Source organism: Podarcis vaucheri, assembly GCF_965113315.1.
Source record: "Podarcis vaucheri genome assembly, chromosome: 1".
In the NCBI taxonomy this organism is placed as follows: Eukaryota; Metazoa; Chordata; class Lepidosauria; order Squamata; family Lacertidae; genus Podarcis; species Podarcis vaucheri.
Genome location: NC_138759.1, coordinates 18,262,299 through 18,287,649, shown reverse-complemented (window position 1 = coordinate 18,287,649; position 25,351 = coordinate 18,262,299). Strand labels below are relative to the sequence as shown.

Sequence of the window (25,351 nt, the reverse complement as noted above, 5' to 3'; positions counted from 1 at the left end):
CATGCACTGCTCTGGTTCGCCCGAAGCGGCTTAGTCATGCTGGCCACATGACCCGGAAACTGTCTGTGGACAAACGCCGGCTCCCTCGGCCTATAGAGTGAAATGAGCACACAACCCCAGAGTCATCCGCGACTGGACCTAACGCCAGTGGCGTAGCGTGGGGGGTGCCAGGGGTGCCGGCCGCACCGGGCGCAACATTTGGGGGGGCGCGTTTGGCCGGCCCTCCTCGAGGAAGCAGGAACCCCACTGTCCTCGGACCTCCTCCGAAGGCTGGCGGTGGGGCGGAGAGACCTCCTCCCACCACCAGCCTTCGGATGGCTGCTCCGAAGCCTGGCAGTGGGGCAGAGAGACCTTCTCCCCGCGCCAGCCTTCGGGTTAGGGGGCGCAAATTACTTGCCTTGCCCCGGGTTAGGGGGCGCAAATTACTTGCCTTGCCCCGGGTGCTGAGAACCCACGCTACGCCACTGCCTAACGCTCAGGGGTACCTCTACCTCTAAGCATGGTATACTGGCTAACTTGGACTTGCAAGGATGATGCACGCTTGAAATCTGAAAGATACTTTTGAGCATAAACTGCCTCCAGATTGTTATTAAAACCTCGAAAATACCTTTGTGCCTCGGATATCAAAATAAAAAAAATCCTTCCAGTAGCACCTTAGAGACCAACTAAGTTTGTTATTGGTAAGAGCTTTCGTGTGCATGCACACGTCATGGCTACCTACCTATAACCAGAACTACGGATATCAAAAGTCAGGGAATCATAGAATCATAGAATCATAGAGTTGGAAGAGACCACAAGGGCCATCGAGTCCAACCCCCTGCCAAGCAGGAAACACCATCAGAGCACTCCTGACATATGGTTGTCAAGCCTCTGCTTAAAGACCTCCAAAGAAGGAGACTCCACCACACTCCTTGGCAGCAAATTCCACTGTCGAACAGCTCTTACTGTCAGGAAGTTCTTCCTAATGTTTAGGTGGAATCTTCTTTCTTGTAGTTTGGATCCATTGCTCTGTGTCCGCTTCTCTGGAGCAGCAGAAAACAGGAATGTTGTTTCCCCTTCCCCCCTTTTCATAATATATTGCTATCATCTTTCTTTTTGTTATGTATAACTTTTACTTATATTACTTATATACCTCCCCACGGCTGGTGGACCAAAATTTGACAGGTGGGCAGGGCCTCCTACAGTCTGTCCAGTGACATCATAGAGTTGTCTGCTCCTCCTCCTTCTGACTGCTCATCGTTGTCCCACCACCAGACCCCTGGCTCTGAGCCTTCTTCCCCTCGGGGTTCCCCAACTGCTCCCTCCCACCACTTCTCTGCATCCTGCCCAGTCTATGACATCCTGGTGGGCCAAATTTGGCCTAGCCATCAGAAGTTCCCCACCCCTGCGTTGGAACATGTTTGACTCCCTGTGTTTCATGGTGGAAGTGTCGTCAGGAGTGTCAGGGAAGGAGGAGGAGGAGAGACACAAAGTTGGGAAAATTTAGGGGAGAGACAGATGTGAATTTTTTCGAATAAAACTATTAATGAAAAGATTTTGGAAACCTTGCAGTAGGCCTCGGAGGACAAGACCTTATCTTAAGTTCACAGGTTGATTGTCACCTGGTTTGACTATATCTTGTCCATAGAATAAATTTCATAATGACCTAGATCAAACTGCATCTGCATATTTTATTATGCACCTTGCCTTGCAGGCACACGTAGCTCAAGTCATTCTTTCTGACTGAGTAAATTTTGCTCTCTTCATGGGTGTATGTTTGTTTTCCCTTCTCAGCGAATATTAATGAGATTATATGTATTAATCAGAGGTATGTAAATTGCTCTTATATAAAAACGCACCCTTTCTTTCAGTTTGAGAATATATTAGGGATGGACTGCTTCGGGGTTGTTGTTTTTAATCCAGTAAGATATGCAAGAAAATTCACCAGAAAACATTTTTATCGTGCAGGAGAGGAATGTCTGTATATGGGACTTAGTTCTGAACATTTCACTGACTTTCAGATAAAGGCCTGTGTTCTTTAAATCTTCCTTTACTTTTCAACAGGATTTGAAAAACAAGTCGACCTATTTTATTTCAAAATAAAATCAGCAATTTTATATCCTGTACATGGGGGGGGGGGCAGATTACATGTTAAAATACCTATCAAATTGATATTTCTGGTTAGGTTTGCCTAAGTCAGAAAAGCTTTTAGCAGGTTCTGAGAACATTAAAGGTACATACCTAATACGCATGAGCAGGGAGTCCCACAAGTTAAGTGCCCCACTAAGGAACCAGCTTGTAGAGCATGAGACTCTTAATCTCAAGTTCAAGGGTTCAGGCCTCACATTGGGCAAAAAGATGCACACATTGCAGAGGGTTGCTGTAATTTTTATTTTTAATTTTATTTATACTTTTCAAGTTTATACATTTCATTAGTTTTACAATCAATTTAACATTTCAAACTTTGACTTCCTCCTCTCCCCCTCTTTCTGCGGTCCCTTAAATTTATTTTTTAATATCTGCTGCATATCCAAATTCATTTAATTCGTTCATTTAATTATCTACTTTAAATATATACTCTTATGAAACTGCAGGTTATTACAATAATCCTGCCATTGTTTTTATTAGTTTTTATTTGTCCATATTCAATAAACCATTTCCATTCTTTTATAAAAAGTTTGTTATCATGATTTCTTATTCTTCTGGTAAGTTTAGCCAATTTCTGCATATTCCATGAGTTGTTTTTGTTTAATCCATTCTTCCTTTGCTGGGACTTCTGCTTCTTTCCAGTTTTGGGCAGGTAGCATTCTTGCTGCTGTACAGTAGTAGCATACATAAATAAATTTCCATACAACTTAGGTAGTTCTGTCCCTGTAATTCCCATAAGTCACTTGTACGATTGGCAGTTCTTTGGATCAAAAAGGGTTGAATGGGCATATTTAGGGCAAAGTGATCCTTCAAGCAAACTGGTCCCAAGGTCTTAAAGGCTTTACTGTATATACTAATAGTAACTCCTTGAATTTGGCCAGGTAAAGAAGTCTTCTATCAGAGATTGGTTCAGTAGTCATCCTGGGCACAGGACCAAAAGCAGGACTCTCTGGTCTACAGCTCTTCTGCTTTAAATCGGTCCAGGATAACCTGCCTTGTGTTACAGCTGTGTAGGATGACTCATCCTCTAATATGTGGGCCATTCTGCCATCCTAGTTAGGGAGAGACATAAATGCATGATGTAAGCATCAGACCATAATAGTCCTAACCTGTAAAGAAGATTACCTGTGAGTATCAGCGACATGTGTTTATATTTGTAGGCATAGGTGGGGATCTCGCCCATCCCACCCCCAATTCTTAAACTTCTCGCAAAATGATTCCTGGATATTGCTCAAATCAAATGTTAAAAGCTGTGGAAGTCTCCACTCACTGTTTGAGAATGCTGCTATGAAGCAAAACCAAACTGCTAGCAGATAATCTTTTGTGTGTGTTCCTAATCCAGCCGGCTATTTTTATCAGTTGTCTTCTGGGGTCCTTAAGAAACTAGTGCAGGAGGATAGACTCCTGACCCATGACTTAATTAACAAGCTATTTCCAGCCATTAGAGTGTGCAAATCATGTCTCTGCACCCTCCAGGCCACTGTTTTGATTTCCCAGTCCCCAGCCTCAGGGGCACCCAGCTTTTAAAGTATTTTGCTGAATCAGAGCCTTGTCCAGCATATGTATAAATCCGGCCAAGTAAGTGCTCTGCTAAATGGGACCTGATGGCTTAAATCAGGCTTGAATAGGACGTGATTTCTGATTACCTACTACAGAGTTGCCGGAGAATGCTAGCCTGATTGATGCTGCTGTTTATAAGAAGAGGAGATCACAGTGTATTTATGTGCTTGCTGGGTAGGCATAATTAAATATATCTAAGCCAAATGATGCACAAGACTCAAGTACCTTGGCACTGTGAGATGTCATGTTTTAAATGATCCATGTTCAACGATTGCATTGAGCATTATCGTTCTCCGTTTTTCCTGTTTTTTACCGTTTTGGTCACTTATGATGAACTGAAAAGAAACATTTGTTGAAATTGCTGGCCAGGGCCTACAGAAAGACAAGCGACCTTGTCCTGTTGAGTTTATTTCAAGGTGAAAACTTGAATGCTCACTTTAAACCATTAATTGTATATTTACTGGTAGCGGCCTGGTTGGTGTTTGCCAGATTTTGGAAGCAACTGGCCACTGTTATGACATTGTACCCAAAAGTGTGGCAGACTTCTTTAAATGAAAAACTTATAAATAAGTTAAAAGGGGCAAGGGGAAAAGAGAGGGGGAAGCCACAAACAGATTCATTGAAGAATGGTACTGTTTTATTGCACACATAAACAAGACAGTCGACAGAGGACTTCCTAAAGCATATAAAATCTTTTGGCTGGTGTGATTCCTGAAATTGTACTATTTTTCTTTTATTGTGTTGGGCTCTTTCTTCTCCTTTGGTGTGCTGTGTGACATGGCTCCATTCTGCACTACATCATTGTAACTAAGGGAGAGGCTTTCTTTTGTTGTATATGTACTGTTGATTCACCACCTTGTGGTGGAGTCTCCTACTTTGGAGGTCTTTAAGCAGAGGCTTGACAACCATATGTCAGGAGTGCTCTGATGGTGTTTCCTGCTTGGCAGGGGGTTGGACTCGATGGCCCTTGTGGTCTCTTCCAACTCTATGATTCTATGATTCTAAGAAAAGCAATCAATTATTATTATTTTTAAAAAAGGAAGTTGAACAGATAAATTGAGGCTGCAAGCTTATGCACACTTAGCTTGGAAATAAGTTCTGCTGAACCCAACGAAACGTACTTGGAAACATAGAATTATAGAATAGGAGGGGACCTCAAGGCTTAACCAGTCCTACAACCTGCAATGCAGGAATCTCAGCCAGATCCTACATGACAGATGGCCATCCAACCTATACTTAGACACCTCCAAGGAAGGAGAGTCTACAACCTCCTGAGGGAGTCCATTTCCTGAACAACTCTTCCCATCAGAAAGTTCTTCCTGATGTTTAGTCAGAATCTCCTTTCTTGAAACTTGAATCAGGTCCTAGCCTCTGGAGCAGGAGAAAACAAGGTTGCTCCATGTGACAGCCCTTTAGGTATTCGAAGATGGCTATCATATCTCCTCTTCTCTTTACCCAGGCTTTTGTTGTTGTTTAGTCGTGTCCGACTCTTCGTGACCCCATGGACCAGAGCATGCCAGGCACTCCTGTCTTCCACTGCCTCCCACAGTTTGGTCAGACTCATGCTGGTAGCTTCGAGAACACTGTCCAGCCATCTCTTCCTCTGATGTCCCCTTTTCCTTGTGCCTGCAATCTTTCCCAACATCAGGGTCTTTTCCAGGGAGTCTTCTCTTCTCATGAGGTGGTCAAAGTACTGGAGCCTCAGCTTCAGGATCTGTCCTTCCAGTGAGCACTCAGGGCTGATTTCCTTCAGAATGGATCGGTTTGATCTTCTTGCAGTCCATGGGACTCTCAAGAGTCTCCTCCAGCACCATAATTGAAACATACTCAATTCCCTCAACTGTTCCTTCTGTAAGTAGACACGTATAGAATTGATCTATAAACCGCTGAACGTTGCATCTTACTGTGTGGGACAAATTCATACAGTCCACGAATGCATAGCTTGCTGCTGTACATATAAGAACAGAAGGAGTCCTGCTGCCTCAGACCAAAAGCCAGCCTAGTCCAGCTTTCTGGTTCTCACAACAGCCAACTCTGGGAAGATCTGGGTGTGTCAACCACAGCCAAGCAATACTTAACTGATTGCTCCATCATTAGACCAGCATGTGATTTAGCATCTTTCCACAAATCATTCTAATAGTGCCTGGAAGGAGATTCTGGGTCAACTGTTTTATCATGGGAATATCAGAATCCAAGCTGATGCGAAAAAAGAAAGAAAAGAAAAGAAAAGAAAAGAAAAGCCCAAACCCAAATTAAAACAAATAAAACAAACCCCAGGTCAACCAAGAAAGATTGCTTTTGTCTGTTGCTCAGTTCTGAATTGGCAGAAGACGGGGACTGGGTCTGAGCAAGGCCGTCTAGGTAAAAGATAAAACAGCTATGTGCTACTCTGTAGATCTTGGCTAATGCCAATAAAGAGTTGTTCACAACAGACTCCCTCTGGTGGCATGTTGGCCATGGACAGCAGTTATTTTTATTCATGTCAAAAATTCATCTCCCGCTTTTCACCATCTAGGTCTCAAAGTGGCTTGCAGTGATTTTAAAGAATGTAAAATCATAAGTTGCAAAAAAATTAAACTCCAGAAATTTAAACAAAACACATGGATACCTGAACGGCTAGCTCAGTTGGCAGAGCATGAGACTCTTAATCCCAGGGTCATGGGACTCAACTGAGACAGCCTTGTAGTGGCAGGGAGTTCCACAGCATTTCCATGACACCTGCATTGCTGCAATGGTGCGCAGGATCCTGACAAATTCTGCAGCCCGTCACAGCACATTCGGTACACATATAAACTAGGGATGGTGCAATAAATCAGCTGGAGCAGCTTGCAGATGCAGGAATGTGACACGGCTCTCTCTACAAGACTGAGCTAGGGTGTTATTTTTTAACGTTTTGTCAGGAAAGGTTTAACTGGACAGGCCCAGGATTCCCAGCCACATATACATGGAGGTCTTAAAGATGCACACGCCCCAACGCATTTGTTACACACAAACACACTTACACAGTTCACTGTGGAAAAATACCAGTGTGACGCCCAGGTTACCCAACTTGGGAGGAGTGGGGCTTGAGGGTGCTATAAATCCAAGTCCTGGCTGATGTCCTGGTTTTCCATCCCTGCAGGATACTTCGGGGTGTGGTGGAGCAGGCATGCAAGTAGATTAATAGGACAGAGCAGGAGACATACCTTCTATTCCCCATACCCTGGGGTCCCTGTTCTTTCCAATTTTAGTGTTTGCCGTGATCATGATTAGGCTAACAGGATATCGAAACCTTTCCAGCCCCCAGTCATTATCTAATGTAGTGGTAGCCAATGTCGTGTCTTCCACATGTTGTTGGGCTGTCGTTCTTATCAGCTTCAGTCTGAGGAAGCCCAAAGGTAATTGGGGTTGTGTGACGCATCCTCCATGTACTCACCAAGTTTCAGGTGTGTCAGATGTTGGACCTAGTGCGCAGAGAAACACCATTTGTGGCCTTCCAGAACAGGGTTCCCCAAAACTTGGTTCTCCAGCTGTTTTGGGACTACAATTCCCATCAACCCTTACTGTACACAGACTGATTTCATATGGATCAAGGAGTTTTTAGACTCTTCCACTTCCCTAAAAGCTCTGCAAGAAGCAGCCCTGCTTTCAATTTGCTCTTTTTTAAATGCGCAGTTCCTCACAAGCCAAGATGCAGCTGCCTTTCCGATTATATTCCAGAGATAGCTTTTGCTGGGATAAGCATGTGTAGAAATGGCTCTTTCATGCTTCAGATGCTGCTGTTTGTAGGAATAATATACAAAATTAGTTGGTGAGTCACAGCATCTCCAAACTGAACCTTGCACTCCAGAAACCTCGCAGCCTTGCAGCAAGATGATCTTGCAGGTGAATCGCTTAGGTTTCAAAAACCCTCCACCTAGTGAGAGATTTGCCCAGGAATTTATTGTAACCATAGTCATGTGACACAAAAAAATGAGTAAAGGCAGTTATAGAAGTTTCTAGGAATTGCAGATGGGCAGAATGCTTTTGCGCTCATGCCAAGCTTGCAGATTTCCTGCTGGATATCAGGTTAGCCACTGTGAGAACAGGATGCTGGGCTAAATGTCCCATTGGTCTGATCCAGCAGGCTCATATTATGTCCTTACGGTTTCTTTGAAGAAAATTGCTGTGACCTTGGCCATGAATTGGTGATCTTGACCACTGGGAAATCCAGGACAGGTATTTTAAAAAAGTACTTCTTCACACAGTCCATAGTTAAAACTGTGCAGCTTGTGGTACAGGAGTGGAGGCAGTGATGGCCACCAAATTAGGAAGGCTTTCAAAGAGGATGAGACAAATTAATGGAGGATGCAGCTCATGATGGCTACTCCAACATTGACTGTTGGAGGCAGCAGAGCTTATGAATGCCAGTATCAGGAAACCGCAGGAGAGGAGAGCCCTCTTGCGCTTGGGTTTTCCCACAGGAATCTGGTTGGCCACTGTAAAACGGGATGCTGGACTAGCTGGGTTATTGGGCGGATCTAGCAGGATCCAGCAGGCTCTTCAAGATTCCACCTAAACATTAGGAAGAACTTCCTGACAGTAAGAGCTGTTTGACAGTGGAATTTGCTGCCAAGGAGTGTGGTGGAGTCTCCTTCTTTGGAGGTCTTTAAGCAGAGGCTTGACAACCATATGTCAGGAGTGCTCTGATGGTGTTTCCTGCTTGGCAGGGGGTTGGACTCGATGGCCCTTGTGGTCTCTTCCAACTCTATGATTCTATGATTCTATGATTCTTAATGCAAAATGGGGGCAATCATGAGCAATAAAAAACCACAGCGGCGATAACTTTTGATCAGGATTCCGAACACATTAGATCCACGTATGCCAAATTAGTTACTTATTAATGGATGAATGTGCTACCCCTTTGTTACTTGCGCTTTGAAGACAACATGGTGCATTTGGGTGGGTGTCATCCTGCTAAGATCATGCCCTGCTTGCTTGGCACATCCAGGCTAGTGTCTGAACAGACCCTACACATATCTGTATATGTGCAGGCTTGTCTAGATGCAGGGCCTGTTCAGATTTATATCTGAACAGGAGCTGTGTAGGTTGGGGTGGGGCCATTGGGCATGATCCAGCCCATCCCATGCTCCAGTCTGTGGGTTGTATCCAAAGCAGGTGGCTGTTCCATCAGTGTAAGGATTTCAGCTTGTGCAGTGTATTATTCTCCCCCTCTCCTCTCCTCTCATATGCTCCCTAAGTCTGTTCTAGGGGTTCCCTTCTGGAGGAGACTTGGGGAGGAGAGGAGAGGGAAGTCCTGTTACACAAGTGGAAATCCTTGCAAATACCACCCTGTATGCCATTTTGCCTGAAAACGCCCTTTGCTTCAAAGTTGGTGCTTCGTCCTGGGTTTAATTTCCTAGATGTGAGCGGAAATGTATAATTAAGAATACATTCCTGAAATGTTGTAGCTTGTAGAATGCTGACAGATTAATATTTCATAGCTGACTCCACTCATTTGGATCAGGGGAAGGGGGGGGGGAGAGAAATCTGTTATCTGGGGTTGTGTTTTTTTGGCGGAGAGTGGGGTTGGTTTAACAGCTGCAGCAGCTGCGAAATTGTGAATCAAAGGGGAAGCAGAAGCATGAGACCAGCGGCCTGAGATAAGTGTGAATTACAGAAATGAAATTTGGATGCATTCTGAAACTCAGAAGCAACAAAGGGATATATATGTGTTCACGCATTCTGCATGACTGACTAGCTGCAGATTCTTTACAGTGGTGCTGTTAAGGCTCTGTTAAATGAATTTCACGCTGGGCTTAACCAAACCTGGCAAAAGAGATTTGCAGTTAGTTTGCCCTAGCGGTGCCACTCCCCCAAGTGAAATGATGAAATCTGACATTAAGCAGTTTCAAGCAGTGTTGGGAATTACTGAGTCCTGGGCCACTTTGCCAGTAGTAAATGGACCATTTATGTTTATCTGTTTGATTAACCTTTTTCTGCCTCCTCACCCTGCTCCAAATGCATATTGAGGACCAGCAAGGGCCAAACTAGTTATAGAAATACAGTGGTACCTCAGGTTAAGTACTTAATTCGTTCCGGAGGTCCGTACTTAACCTGAAACTGTTCTTAACATAAAGCACCACTTTAGCTAGTGGGGCCTCCTGCTGCTGCTGCACTGCCAGAGCCCGATTTCTGTTCTCATCCTGAAGCAAAGTTCTTAACCTGAAGCACTATTTCTGGGTTAGCGGAGTCTGTAACCTGAAGCATATGTAACCTGAAGCGTATGTAACCTGAGGTACCACTGTACAGCATTGTAGAGTTGGAAGGGGTCCCCGAGAGTCATCTAGTCCAACCCCCCTGCCATTGCATTGCTTAGGGCTGCAATTCAGAGGTAGAGCGCATGCTTCAAGTACAGGTGGTCCCAGGTTCAATCACAGGAATCCCCCAGGTAATGACCCTGGAAACTGCTGGCAGTCAGTATATAGACAGTAGTGAACTAGATGGACCAATGGTCTTACTTGGAACAAAGCAGACTGCACTATGGAGGACCCTTAATTGTGGCTGCCTTCTCCTCTGCATTATTTGCATGGTGGGGTGTGTGTGCATCATGATGGACATTACCGCAGTTTGATCTCTGTGAGCTGACTCCTCCTTTGTCCATGTCACATGTAGGTGGGTGCACAGTTCCTGTTTGTTGGGCAGTGGCAGAGCTTCCATGGGCGCTGGGCACCTGAACATATTGTTTCATGCACCTCAGTCCCTGAGCAGTGAGAGACTTCTGAGGTTTCAGTGATTACACCAGATTTAGTTTCCTTAGAATGGAGGTCAATGGAGACTTTATTCACACTTCTGTATGAATTGAGCATAAGATGGAAGGGCTCGCAGCATCAACACTCCAACACAGGCATAGGCAAACTCGGCCCTCCAGATGTTTTTAAGACTACAGCTCCCATCATCCCTGACCACTGGTCCTGTTAGCTAGGGATGATGGGAGTTGTAGTCCCAAAACATCTGGAGGGCCAAGTTTGCCTTGCCTGCTCTAACAGATCTTGCTTCCCCATTAGGTTTCCAGGGGAAACCCCCCTCCCCAAAGCTATGGGATTTGGCCCACAGATGAAGTCAAGCTTCTCTGTCCATCTTCTAGCCCAGTTATAAGCTCACCTACAAAACTAGCCCCCCCCACCTATAGGATGACCTGGCATCCCACCAGGTGAGGGGTGGGGAAATGTCTACCCCTTGCTGGGGAGCTCCATCACTTAATTGTTGCTATGGCAACATGGCCCTGCTGTTGAAGTTATGTGGAACGTGGTGCTTAGGCCATTAGCCTAACAAAGATAGTGGTCTGACCGCTTCAGTGGCTTCTTCTGCTAGATTGCAAGCTTCGTGGATACAGAAACACAGAATTGCTTCGTAAAATTGGCCTCTCTTTACCCCTGAAAATGACAGTGCCTGTCAAACTGGATCCAGGCACGTGCAGAGGCTTCGCTTTAACTTTATGGAGAAGGTTTGCCCTCCTACCCTTTTCAATTCTAGCATTTTCAGCCCCGGAACGAAAATTCAGCACTGCAGCAAAGGTCATCTCCATCACTGCATTTCTCGTTCTGTCCTTTAGCCAGACGGTGTTAAAACTAAACCCACAGAATGTCTGACAGTGCAGACAACTGGGAGAAAACAGGTTCGGCAGATTAAGATAAGATACATAATTTTGCATGTGCAATGTTCAAGATGCTCAGGTCTGAAAAGTCTCTTTATTTCCCTCTCTCCTTCCCTGGTTGTTGGCTTGTGGTTCTGAAATATTTTAAGATAGTTCCGGTTGGAGTGAATGACCTTGGTCACATCCAGGCAACGTGTTAACCGAGTGTCCATCCAGATTTGTTTGTAGGAAGGTGTTCATTGAGCATTACTTCCGATTTGTTTCTGGGGAGGTTAGATGGTGTGTTGCGATGAAGGAGTCATCACCCCACACTTTCCAGTGCATTTTTGTTTCACTTTCCTTATCGCAGAGTCCAGTTTTGGGTGGAAGAGCAGATTTGTTGCATAAGGGCACCAAATCAACCTGTAAGTGGTTTCTGGCACGTGACTGAATTCAACCTGAAAATGTTGACAGTCTGGAACCACCCCAAAATAGAGCTCTTTCCTAGCACAACCTATAGATCACCGGGATAGAACCTGTAATGTGGAAAGTGTGTACTGAGCTGACATTATTCTCACTGGAAGGAAACCTCATCGTTGTGACAAAAAAGCATATATGCATGTGATTTCATTTGCAAAAAGTGAAGTTACATGGAACCAGGCAGAGGGCCTTCTCAGAGTGGCACCCTCCCTGTGGAACGCCCTCCCATCAGATGTCAAGGAGATAAAGAACTACACAACTTTCAGAAGACATCTGAAGGCAGCCCCATATTGGGAAGTTTTAAATGTTTGACAATTTACTATGTTTTTATATGTGCTGTAAGCCATCCAGAATGGCTGGGGAAACCCAGCCAGATGGGCGGGGTATAAATAATACCATTGTTGTTGTTCTTGTTTCCTTTTTATATCATAGCTATACCCTGCTTTATCAGCAATACTGGATCCCAAAACATTTTATAATTAAATACATGGGTAAAATCATAACAGGGATATGTATAGACCCTGATGAATATATGCATTTCCATAACATATTCTGGGATGAGAGGGTTGGGGGGGGGGGCGTGTTGTTGCAGAAATTTGTTTTCCTTGCTGTAGAAAAATTAATAGTACCGCCTTGTGAAATTGTGTGTTAACTGTGTTTTACTGGCATTTCTGTCCCAGTGCAGTGTTTGACATCAGTTCCAATAAATGGTTTGCAAATTGTCTTAATCTTGGCTGCTTTTAAAGACTCTAAGCAAGTTCAAAAAGTGCACAGTTATGGGACGGGTGGACACAAAAATGCATAATGTCGCCTTGGGTGACAGGCAATACATGCCCATGTGGTCTGCAAATCATTCCCCTGCAGCCATTGGTAGAAATAAGGCCTGATGTCTGGAATGTCATCAAGGATTCTGATATGCTAACCTTTCAGCCTTGCAGCTACAGTGTTAGCATGCAGTTCATATTCTGCGGCAGAAGTTAAAGGTTGATTTGCCCGGGATGAAATTCTCATATGAGACACAGAGAGGCTCTGTGGCCAAACTAGACATGTGCCTAAAGACATTGCAGGCAGATAGAATTATTGCTTTTCTTCAACTTATCATCTAGGCGGGAAGGGGAGCCTGACTCATTCTGAAGGAAACGTCGGAATGGGAGGTTTAGCCCTTTTACTTCTGCACTGAGATTGGAATGGAGATCAGACCTCTCTTGTCAGGCTTTGGGGCAGCCAAGAATCAGATACAATGGTACCTCGGGTTACAGACGCTTCAGGTTACAGACTCCGCTAACCCGGAAGTAGTACCTCGGGTTAAGAACTTTGCTTCAGGATGAGAACAGAAATTGCGTGGCGGCGGCGGGAGGCCCCATTAGCTAAAGTGGTACCTCAGGTTAAGAACAGTTTCAGGTCAAGAACGGACCTCCAGAACGAATTAAGTTCTTAACCTGAGGTACCACAAGAAGAGCTCTTACCAAGTCTTTTATTCAATATTCACAGCGAGAGGCTTAGAAAAGGTGCCTCTATTTCAGTAATGGCATTGCTCCGAGTAAAGTCCCACCCCCTCTCTCCTATTATACATCATCCTGATATGTTGACTGATCTGTGCTTTCTGCCTCTGAGCTTTCTGTTCTCCTACTCTCAATGACCGCCGGGTCCTGGGAGGGGAGGGTCAGGAATGCTTTCTAAAGACACGAGTTTGTCAGCTGTCTCGCCCCTGGTGCTTCTTCTTCCTGCTGCCCCTCTCCCAATATTTCCCAGCTTCTCTCCACTGCAGCCTCGGAACTGTGACCTTCTGCAAACCACTGTTCTAAATCTATACTGTCCTCTTCTCAGGAAGGTTCAGGATGGGGTTGGAATCTCCACCATTCCTTCTCAGTCCAGTCCCTAACACGCACGCACAAGCACACACCACAGCTTGGTGGTGATAAGGGAGCCCCCCTTGACACCAACAGGGACTTAACCCGTTTTCCAGTCTCACTGCGGCACTGAAAAAAACAACCCTCCCTTTCCCACCCACTGCCATCAGAGCAAATGTAGGGCTCACATACCCCAGTAATAAGGAAAGAAAAAAACAAGATGTGCATAGTACAGGCATGGGTGAATTTCTCACCCATGCAGATTTGAAGAATCAAGGGAAGGGTGGTTAAGGAAGATACCGGATGCAAACTTAGAACTGGGTATCTCGAAGGGAATGATGGGTAGTGGGAGCATAAAGGAATAAAGAAGCACAAGAAAAAATAGGATTACAGGTAAACTTCACCATTCATTTAAAGCACTTTACTTCCCCCGGATAATCTTGAGAACTGTTGTTCAGTAGAGGTGCTGTGAATTGTAGCTCTGTGAGCGGAGAACTACAGTTCCCAGGATTCTTGGGAATGTTCTTTAAATGCATGGGTTCTTTAAATGCATGGGTGTGCCCAGGGTCTAAGCTGTTTGGCACTGGCAGGAAACAGATAAGCCTGCAAGGGGAAGGGGAGGCTTCCTCTTCCTGTACAGCTGCAAAAAAAAAACCTTTAGAAAATCTGGAAACAGGCTGCATTCATATAATCAAGGAGAGAGCCCATGCGTCCTACTTGCCTGTGGCAGAGAAATCTGTTATGGAGCTTTCGTGCTTGCAAACAGTTTGGCTGTTAACCGCACATGAAAAATGTTTTCGTGCAAACTGGCTCCGGCTCTCTTCGTGTCGCCATGTAGTGATTTATGCCAGGATAAAGTGGCTGTAAAACTCTACTTAATTAAAGTGCGAGCGTTTAACAGTCACAGCACAGTGGCAGAAACGACAAGGCCGAGGGAGAGTTGATCTTTGCGACCCAGAGTTGTCCTTTTGCCAGGCAGTTAGAATGAAGGCCCTTGAAATGTGCTTCTCTTTCCTGCCCTAAAACATGTGGTTCTCTCTGCCTTTTTAAGTCTCTTTAAATGTGTGTGTCCCATTCTTTCTCAAAAGCTTAAGGCAAGTCATACGCAGAAGCCTACATCATAAGGGAACACAGGAAGCTTTATAGCTAGTCAGACCTTGAGCCCATCTGGCTCAATATAGTTGACATTGGCCAGAGAGTCTTATCAGTATCTGCAGAGAAAATCTGCAGCTATGCCTTTATTGTGTTGCTGCTGCTACTAGTGCTCTATCTTAAGTTGCAAAATGCATTGATTAAAATTAGTAAATGCCTGTATCAAGTGGGAAATGGAATTAATATTGGGTGCAAGAAAGGCGGTAGTTTCGTAAAATGTGCATCCTATAGAACAAGCCATCTGCCTGTTTTTTAAAAAAGAAATCAGGGTTTCCGTAAGTACGTTGAATATATAAAGGCCACAGCATGCAATGCCAGCGATGCTGTGATTGTTAGAAGCACTGACAGCCTCCCCTCCAGCTATTAACATTGTCTCCTTTCAACAACATAAATGTCAAAATGTCTGCTAGCCTAATTAGAGCAGTAGGTCAACCAGCGCTTTCTCTTGTGTAGCAACCTGGGCCGTTAGCTACATTAAAAAGGACCACCTTGGCTTAATCTTTATTTTCTCCATGCTTTGGTGTAGAAACTCAGCAGGATTATTTTCCCATATGACCTCGTGGATTATTATTATTAATTTATTTTAAATGCATTTGCATTCATATGTGTTTGCATGCAAAGTCACTAACAGTTTCACAGGGGAGAAATCTGCAAAAAGACAGCGTCTTTTTGTTGCAAAATATGTGCAAGAATGAAAGGGTTTATCCTACATGGAAGCAATTTGCACCCACAAAGGAAAAGGCATATTTGAAAATAGAGGAATAAGCCAGTTTCCTCTTTTCCAGGCTAAACATACCCAGCTCCTTCAACCGTTCTACATAAGGCTTGGTTTCCAGATCCTTGGTCGCCCTCTTCTGCACATGTTCCAACATGTCAATGTCCTTCTTAAATTGTGGTGCCCAGGGTTTAACAATACTTGATACAATAATACTTAAAAATATTTAAAATACCGTATTTTTCTGTGTATAAGACAATGCTTTTTGCTAGAAAAATTTAGGCAAAAATTGGATGTCGTCTTATACATGGATAGTGAATGCAGAGGAGGGACGTGTGATTAATGGCAGCAGCAAGCAGGAGATTGGCAGCGGTGATTGGGCGTGTGATTGGTGGCTGTGGCAAGGCCTGCTGGCGATTGGCTGTGGCTGCGGCAATTGGGCAGGCGATTGGCGGCTGCAGCAAGGGGGCGGGAGGGCTGTTGGTGGTGGCGAGCGGGCAGACAATTGGTGTTTGCGGCGAAGTGTGTGATCGCCAGTGGTGGGCAGGCGGGTGAGTGATTGGCGGAAGTGACCTCCCCCAACCCCCCCCCAAAAGCTAAACAATGTAATTTCTTAATTTTGGGTTTAAAACAATAGGGGTCGTCTTATACATGGGGGCGGCTTATACACGAAAAAATACAGTAAGTAAAAATATCAAAAGCCTTTTGGAATGAAGGATGTTATGATTTAGTATGTTTATTTTTTTAAAAAATATTTTTATTGGTTTTACAAAGTTTTTATAAACAATACAAACAAATAAAGAAACAAACAAACATGTATAATTTCATCTCCTTTTTTCCTAAACCTCACTTCTCTGACTCCCCCAAACCTCCCCTTTCTACATCCCAATTTCCAAAATTATTTCAGCAAATCCTAAACTTAATTTTATCAAATTTGTCCCTTATTTGTTCTTTTCTTTTACTTAATCTTTTGTCGCTGTAATCTCCTTTTCTTACTAAAAACCCCAACATTTTAGCATTCATTAATTTTGTAATATTTCTTGAGATAAGTTTTAAATTTCTTCCAATCTTCATCCACCGTCTCTTTCCCCTGTTCACGGATTCTGTCGGTCATTTCAGCCAATGTCATATAGTCTATCACCTTCATCTGCCATTCTTCCAGAGTGGGTAGATCTTGGGTCTTCCAATGCTTTGCGATAAGTATTCTTGCTGCTGTAGTAGCGTACATAAAAAAAGTTCTATCTTTCTTCGACACCAATTGGCTAACAATGCCCAAGAGAAAGGCCTCTGGTTTCTTAGGGAAAGTACATTTAAGTACCTTTTTCATTTCATTATATATCATTTTCCAGAAAGCCTTAATCTTCGGGCACGTCCACCAAAGGTGGTAGAAAGTACCTTCAGTTTCTTTACACTTCCAACACTTATTGTCAGGCAAATGATAGATTTTTGCTAGCTTGACTGGGGTCATGTACCACCTATAGATCATTTTCATAATATTTTCCTTTAAGGCATTACATGCCGTAAATTTTATACCGGTGGTCCACAACCATTCCCAGTCAGCAAACATAATGTTATAACCAATATCCTGTGCCCACTTAATCATAACTGATTTAACTGTTTCGTCTTGTGTATTCCACTTCAGCAACATGTTATACATTCTTGACAAATTCTTAACATTGGGTTCTAACAGTTCTGTTTCTAATTTTGATTTCTCCACCTGGAAGCCAATTTTCCTGTCTTGTTTGTAAACCTCCATTATTTGGAAATAATGGAGCCAATCTCGTACTTTTGTTTTTAATTTCTCATGGCTCTGTAATTTCAATTTATCACCTTCTTGTTCCAAAATTTCCCAATACTTTGGCCACCATATTGAGTTTTTTCACTGCTTTAGCCTCCAAAGGTGACAACCATCTAGGAGTTTTGTTTTCCAAGTTATTGGGCTCAGGAGAGTTACAAATGATTTAGTATGTTTACTTTATAGACTAAACCAGTTTCCCTGGTGAAGAGTGAAATTAGGTATGTCTTTAAAAACAAACCAAACTCCCCACAATGTATTGAAGGCAAGTAATATTTCCATCGTTCTTTTTTGATGCTTATATGTCAGGGAACTGCCATCGGAAGGACAGGAGGTGGAAGGGCTCACAGAGGTTGGGAGAGACTCAGCAGCTGAAGAGGGAACCAGCAGGAGGAGAGGAGGAGCTCCGAGGGAAAGTGAGCAGGAGGGATGGCTCAGAGACACTTCCAGCGAAAACAGTGGGGAGGTTTCAGGACCTCCTATAGGGACACCCACTCCTCGCCGGAAACTGTCACGCCGAGAGTCCAGAAGACGTGTTTCCGTTAAGGAGCTTTTATGTTGGAAGAGATTCCGAAAGCAACCACTGTCGGAATCTGCCAGTGACTGACGGAGCCATGCTTAAGGGGCTCCGTTACAGACAGAGGTTTGCGGACTTAACCAAACTCTGAGGGACTTGGATTTTACGCACAAGCAGCTCATCATCCCATCACATTATATGTCAGATGCACTATGACTTTTTCTAATAAGACCTGGAGACAGAAACTGAAGCAACAGCCTTATGATTCCTCAATGGTTCCTTTGCCTTTCTTGGGAGAGTTGTAATGTTTTGGTGCTTGAGTAATGTCTGAGAGTCTTCCCTAGCTAGACGACAGTTAGAAGTTCACTCTTTGCTGTGCAGTGGCGCTGAAATGGGCTAAAATGCACTTAACTGTGGTGCGAGGCAAGCTGGTTTTGTTTGCACGCTTCTCCGCTGTCCCACAAGAGTGTTCCGAAATGGAGTCATTTTCTGGGGAGGATGGGTTAAGTAAATAACGACCGTCGTCCGGGTGTAAGAAAACAGTGAACCCTAACCCGCAATGGGCTGACATGGGCAAGTAAGGGAAAGAGGGAAACATTAAAGACGGAAGACAAAAAGACCTGCAGCAAAAAGATAAATAAAAACGCTGACGTGTGTTAGGAAAGCCCCCCTTTTTCCATCTCCAATGCTCCATAACCCAATTCTGCTGCCTGTCATGGGACTGCAAACTGGATTTGGAAAAGGATCTTGGAGGTCAGTGTTTCATCTATTAAGCTGTTAACTGCCCAAAACTGTATGCAGCACATGACTGGCAGGAGGTAGGGGTATGGGCTTTCTTTGATTTTTTTATACTGTTTGTACTGCAGGGAGATGGTTTTGCTCAGACCAAAAGAGCAGGAGAACATCTCTCAGATGATAACAAACCAATTATATTTGACACGTTCAGTGCATGAGGTTGAACGGCAAATTAATTAAGGCTTCAGTTTGGGTTGAATTTCCATTGTCTGGGATGTTCCTCAGCTAATCGAATTCCCTTTTAGGTAAGATGGCAATGACTATGGTGATTTAATGCCTGTGTGATTTCAGTCAATCTTCCTGAGGCCTGCTTCTGAGCAAGCAGTTTGCCATTGGATGGTGCATTGCTTCTGATTGGGCCTCAGAAATGTCATCAGCTGAACTCAGAAAGCTGCTACCCACCCCCACCCCCGCTAGCAGATGGGATGTTTTTAAGCATTATCTTCAAAAGCTGAAATGCAGGCTGTAAGCTTTACTGATGGGGAGCAGGAAGTCTGTATCAACACCTGATTGCCTTTGGAGTGTTCTTTCATCACAGCAGATAAATGCTTTCTAGTTTAGTTTCTGAAGGGAAGGTAGAACTCTGAATTGAAGCAATGGGGAGGCAGTGGGAGGGGATGTTGTTTAGTTGTTTAGTCGTGTCTGACTCTTCGTGACCCCATGGACCAGAGCACGCCAGGCACTCCTGTGTTCCACTGCCTCCCGCAGCTTGGTCAAACTCATGTTGGTAGCTTCGAGAACACTGTCCAACCATCTCGTCCTCTGCCGTCCCCTTCTCCTTGTGGCCACAATCTCTCCCAACATCAGGGTCTTTCCCAGGGGGTCTTCTGACAGTAAGAGCTGTTCGACGGTGGAATTTGCTGCCAAGGAGTGTGGTGGAGTCTCCTTCTTTGGAGGTCTTTAAGCAGAGGCTTGACAACCATATGTCAGGAGTGCTCTGATGGTGTTTCCTGCTTGGCAGGGGGTTGGACTCGATGGCCCTTGTGGTCTCTTCCAACTCTATGATTCTATGATTCTATGATTCTATGATTCTCTTTTCATGAGGTGGCCAAAATATTGGAGCCTCAGCTTCGGGATCTGTCCTTCCAGTGAGCACTCAGGGCTGATTTCCTTCAGAATGGATAGGTTTGATCTTCTTGCAGTCCATGGGACTCTCAAAAGTCTCCTCCAGCACCATAATTCAGAAGCATCAATTCTTCGGCAGTCAGCCTTCTTTATGGCTCCAGCTCTCACTTCCATACATCACTACCGGGAAACCCATAGCTTTAACTATACGGACCTTTGTCAGCAAGGTGGGAGGGGATGGTCAGCAATAATTCCCCAGCTCCACCTTGCCTTCGAAATGGAAGCTCACCTGAGCCCCCTTTTTCTGAATCTAGCCTTTTAGTTGCCCCTAGAAAAGGAAGCAAGAAGGTGCTGTCAGGCCGGTCAAAAGTTCATGTTGAGAACTCTGCCCCTGGTCAAATCCCCACTCAGGCATGAAGCTCACTGGGTGACCTTGGGCCCGTCACCATCTCTCAGCTTAACCTACTTCACAGAGTTGTTGTGAGGATGAATTGGGGAGGAGAAGAACCATGGACACCATCTTGAGATCATTGGAAGATAAAGGTGGCATATCAAAGAATCGTAGAATTAGAAGATACCCCAAGCTTGAAGTAGTCCTTGAGAACCTACTTCATCCTAACTTTTTCATAAAGGTTAATGTACTTCAGGAGCTGTGAAAAGATTTATCTCATGGTTCACTTTTTTGTATTTTAGTTTCAGTACTGGGATAACTTCAGGTCTCTCAGAACCGCATGCTATTTCATATTGAGCTCTCAGAAACTATGGATGGGAGCAAAATAAAAAAGTCAAGCGTTTTAAAGTGTTATTGATTTTAGTGGAAGCATTAAGTGAAGCCAGTGGTACTTAAAAGTACTTAAATCCTGAGTGGACCGTGCCTCTCCATTTGTGTAAAGGCATGAAGTATTTATAGGAAAACCAAGTGCTGTTGAGATGACCAATTAAAAATAAAAGTAGTGTTGTACCAAGGCATGTTAGCAAACATTATAAGCCTTATTTTCCAACATCTTATTTGCCTCTAATTCTAAACTATATCCGGATTCCTTTGCTCAGGTCTCTGCTTGCCAGCTATAGCCAACAAAAATCCTATCATTCTGTGTCTACAGAGTGTTTACAAGATGTCCTGGAGGAAGCATTTGGGTTGGTATTCAAAGTACAACTTCAGGACTTATCTAACAAAGTATAATGTGGGACACCTATTTGCCAAAGTATCAGGTGACTTCGCAACAGTCAGCTGACCTGCAGAAGTGTAACAGATGGCTTTGGGTTTAGCCCAAGATATATAAATGAGCCCAAACTAAGGTGTTCTAACCAAACCACTGGGCTTAAACCTCCTACTGGAGCCAACTGCTTTCAAGGAAGACCATCTCAGTGGAAAATTTCTCACAACTTAAGGATAATTCTCCACTTCAAACTAGTAGCATGAACAACAATCCATACGTTTCTGGTTCAAGATCAGCTGTCCTCTCTCTACCCCTGTGACTGAAAGAACTGATAGCAAGTCTGATTTTGTATTACGCGTCAACATTGTTATTATAACACTTTAACTCAGTGGGTGCCTGAAAATGCTCTCTCAATAAATGGTGGTATTTATAATGAGCCCAGACCCCACGCTGAGCAGCAATGAAACAATTTATAGGCCATATGGAGAGCAATAATCTGCCACTTTCACACACACAATGAAGTCTCCCGAAGCAGAGTCAACTCGCTGCACATCCACAGATTAGCCAACGCATAGCAAATGCCAAGTCACAGTTGCGGCACTATGTGGAAATGCATTTGACCTCTTCCAAAATGGCTAAAATATTTTGTTTAAAAGCATGAAAGGACTGGGGGGGGGGGGAGTGCTTGAGACATTGTACAACATATATAAAATAAACATTTCCATACGGCCCGTCTCAAGACCAAGAACAAGACAGGTTTGAGACAGCTGCGGTGCAAGAAATGAACCAGGCTGATTTTAGAATTTACAGTGAGAGAGAAAGCAGTGAGACTGGCCTCTGTGGAAGATAAAAAGGCCTGAGATGAGGGCAGTCCTTTTTCGTCTGTTTATCCCTGTGTTCACCATTTTTGGGGAAGTGGTTGGAGATGGATCAAGCCAGGGTGTTGGCAGCATAGCTAGATCAAAAGGGGAAAAGTTTGGGCCGGATTTTGATAGGAAAAATTACAGCACACAGTTAACTCCTCAGGCAGACAGTGTACCCCTTCAGACTGGTGATTTTTTTGCAGGCAACACATCGTGGCACAATAATAGTGCATTAAAGGTGAATTTATACCGGACTGTCTGCTTTATGAGTCGTCCATAGGGAAGCTCTTGTATTATAGCACAACAAAAGCAGAACAACACTGCTGCCACCCCCAAAAAACTTTAGTAGACTAAGAAGTTACAAGATTTCAGCAGGAAGTTTATGGGGCAGGCATTGTTGTTGGAAAGAAAGCAGTATGCCCACCTCAAAAGGTTTGTAGGTAAAAATAGTATTGAAAGCAGGATCTACTATATCTGCCCTGGTACTGCAATGAGATCATCAGGTGGCAGCTGGTAATGATCTTGAAGAACGTTCTAACTGACAGGCGGGGTGGCCACATAAACACTGCCACAAAAGATAAAGAGATTTGCATACAATCCACATATGTATACATGCAAATTTAGAAATAATTACTATGATTCCTGTACAAATACAATATGTCTCGTCATAGAAGGGAAGACTGAAACTAGGTGACCTGTTCAGGTGCTAAATGTTCATTGGCAGCATCCAGTTTATGGGCTAATAGCCGTAATTAAATTTTATATATACCTGGCAACATCCAGACTATCATTATTTTGCAGGAGGGATTCAGGAGCATACCAGAACTTTATGTGAAGTAGATTAAAGTGCTCTGTTGCCAGGGTGCAACAAATCCACTTATAAAAGCCAGATGTTTTGTTGTTAGGATAGTCCTGGAGAAATGCAGCACCAAAGAGAGGTGGTTTTGCTCTCCCTGACCTACAACTACCGTAATTTTCGCTCCAAAACACACACTTTTTTGCTCCTAGAAAATAAGGGGAAATGCTTGTGCGTGTTACGGAGCGAATGCACGGATCGGAGCCATGGCTGCCGTCAGTCAAGCAAAGCGGGAGCCGTTTACACGCTCTATGAGGCTCTCGCTTTGCTTGCTTTAAAGCGACCTGGAGCCGGGGAGGAGGGAGGGAAGGAGAGCCATGGCAGCAAAGCGGACACGGAGGCGGGACAGACGCTAGCAAAGGTCTGCGCGCTCTCTAAACAGAGCAATGAGGCTGCAGAGGGACAGCAGGAAAGATAAAATTTAAGCAACCAGCAGCAAAATAAAACCAACCTCTAGCTCTGAGCCACGCAGTGAAAACCAGGAAGTAAAAAAAAAAGGCTGGGGATGAGGGAGAGGGGAAAACTTCGCAAATCCCCCAAGTCTCAGCTGATCCGCTGGGACTGAGCAGCTTGTTTTCAGGCAGGATAGATTTGAGCATTGTCTGGGTCCTAGTGCCCCTATCTCTTTTTTGTGCTCCATTCTATTGCTGCTGGTGGCTGCTTATCACTCAGGCTGCAAGGAGGAGCGCTTTTACACAGCTAATGGCGAATCCCCTGCAATCCAAGTCCTCCTCACTTGCTCAAATCTATCCTGCCTCAAAACAAGGAGCGGAAGGAAAAGGCTGCAAACTGTTAAATGGGAAAAAAACCCAGGCACAGGGCAAATACCTTAAGTATACCTTTAAAGCAACAGTGCTCTTTCCCTCCTTCCTCCCCCCTCAGCTCCCCGAAAAGCTCCTTCTCCACACACCCCACGCTGCTCCTTGTCCCTTGAGTGCTTTTCCTTCCCTCCCCACTTAAAACGTGGTTACAAAGCACGGATCCACATGGATCCGTGCGATTTTTGCACTGGGTCACCCCAAATTCACCATCAGATCACATGTCTGTGGCCACAGCATGAACCACAAAAATCATACATCCACTGTTTCATTTAGAATATTTTTTTCTTGTTTTCCTCCTCTAAAAACTACGTGCGTGTTATGGTTGGGAGCGTGTTATAGAGCAAAAAATACGGTATATTTCGAAGTATCATGTTTATGCTGGTTGAAAGATTGGATTTTACTAAAGAACAGCCAGACCTCTTAGAGCTCTCTAAGATGTCTGACCCTGGGATGATTAAACTGGATTGCTGTAGTGGTTACTGTGAGGTAAGGAATCAGAAACAGATACCCTATAGGAAGAGGTTAACCTCTTTTTAATATTACTAGTACCCCCAGAAGTTAAAGTAAAATTATGCCTCTATTTTTGCTTTAAAATTCCCCCCCCCCCAAAAAAAAACGTGCTATATAAAAAGATGAAGAAATTTATGTTCCTGGTTATTTGAAAAAAAATTGACATGTATTTAAATGGGAAATAATATCATAAGTGCAGAACTACCATAAAAACCATAAAGTACAATTTAAGCACTCAATTTGGAATAATGGCAGAGGTGTAGCTAGAAGCTGTTGCCTCTTACCTCCAGCATCAGGCTGCCTGAGGGAAGTCATCTGACTCTGTCTAACTGCAGTGCCAACCCTGCTGTGAAAACTGAAAGTTTTGATATTTTTTCTCTTTTGATGTCAACTGCTTATTGCATTGTTAATAAACTTATTGCAGTGGACAAAAAAAATACCTCAGAGCCTAGCTTAAATACCAAGGAAGTTTTGACTTGGAGTGGTGTGCCTCTTTTAAAGTCAACTGGGAGAAAATGCAAATGGCTGACTCTAGCAAGTTTTAACAAATTTTATCGTGAGACCGTTTTCATGCCCCATCCTTAATGTTGGTATGCAACTGTTTGCAGTTTTATTCAGCTTGTTCTCATGCTGAATCCAAGGGCTCCAGTAATCTGTATACATGCTGTCATTATTGTTTAAAGAAAAGGTTAAAAGAGCAAAACCTAAATAGCATACATTAATTAAAAAAACCAAACATTTTAAAGGCAGGAGCTAATGTAAACCAGCCAACTATTTTCCACCCAAGATGCAGTTGGTGCTTGTCAAACTCAGCCTTGGTTTGCAAACGCCAAGGACCGTTCTCTGAATAGTCATCTTTTGTGTACATATTTCTTACAGAACGGTCTAATGATGTCGTTGTCAGCTCATTGCTGCAGTTTTTTCTGTGTTGCCTTCCTGTGGGTTTCTTTTGGGGAAGGGAACCTGATTTGTGGCAGCTTTTTTGTAACAAAATACAATTGCACAAATACAATGCAAGCCTTTTAAGGGCTTTTTTTTGCTCTTTCCATGTAGGTTCACCCCATTTAAGGAATGTCATGGGTGGAGAAGGTTAGCAAATTGCAGTTGCTCCAGTGTCAGTTTCTGTTCATGCCCGGGGAGTCAACAATTATTTAATTCGTACTTTTCATTCCATTAGTTACCTTCCTTTCTTTTTGTTAGTAGCATAGCACTACTTTATTATTTCTTAGAAAGTGAGACGCAGCCAGCAAGTAAATCCAGCCCCCTGCAGAACAGAAACTGACATTGGGACAATTGAGGGGATCCAGTGTGAAAGTAAACTTGGAAGGGCCAACTGGACTTTCTCGATTTATTCTCAAATGAAGAGACAGGTGATCATGGAGGAGCTTTCTGAACCACTGGGTCAAAAGCTAATGGAAAGTACGGACTGTGATTTTAAGATCTGGCAGTGATTTAGGAAAGTCCCTTTCACCTCAAGCTACTCGGCTCAGT

At 43.9% G+C, this 25,351-nt stretch overlaps 1 protein-coding gene across 11 annotated transcripts in view; it reads left to right on the top strand.

Annotated features, from left to right (window-relative positions):
* EVL (Enah/Vasp-like) overlaps positions 1-25,351 on the top strand; it is a 151,771-nt gene that overhangs the window by 33,287 nt on the left and 93,133 nt on the right. Inside the window, exon 1 of one of the 11 annotated variants that reach the window (XM_082217289.1) lies at positions 18,491-18,543. The exons of the other annotated variants lie outside the window; for them this stretch is intronic. Within the exon in view, the coding sequence (XP_082073415.1) occupies positions 18,506-18,543 (38 nt within the window). The 5' untranslated portion in view covers positions 18,491-18,505. Of the gene's footprint in view, positions 1-18,490; positions 18,544-25,351 lie in introns of those variants that run through there. 11 annotated transcript variants of the gene reach the window in all.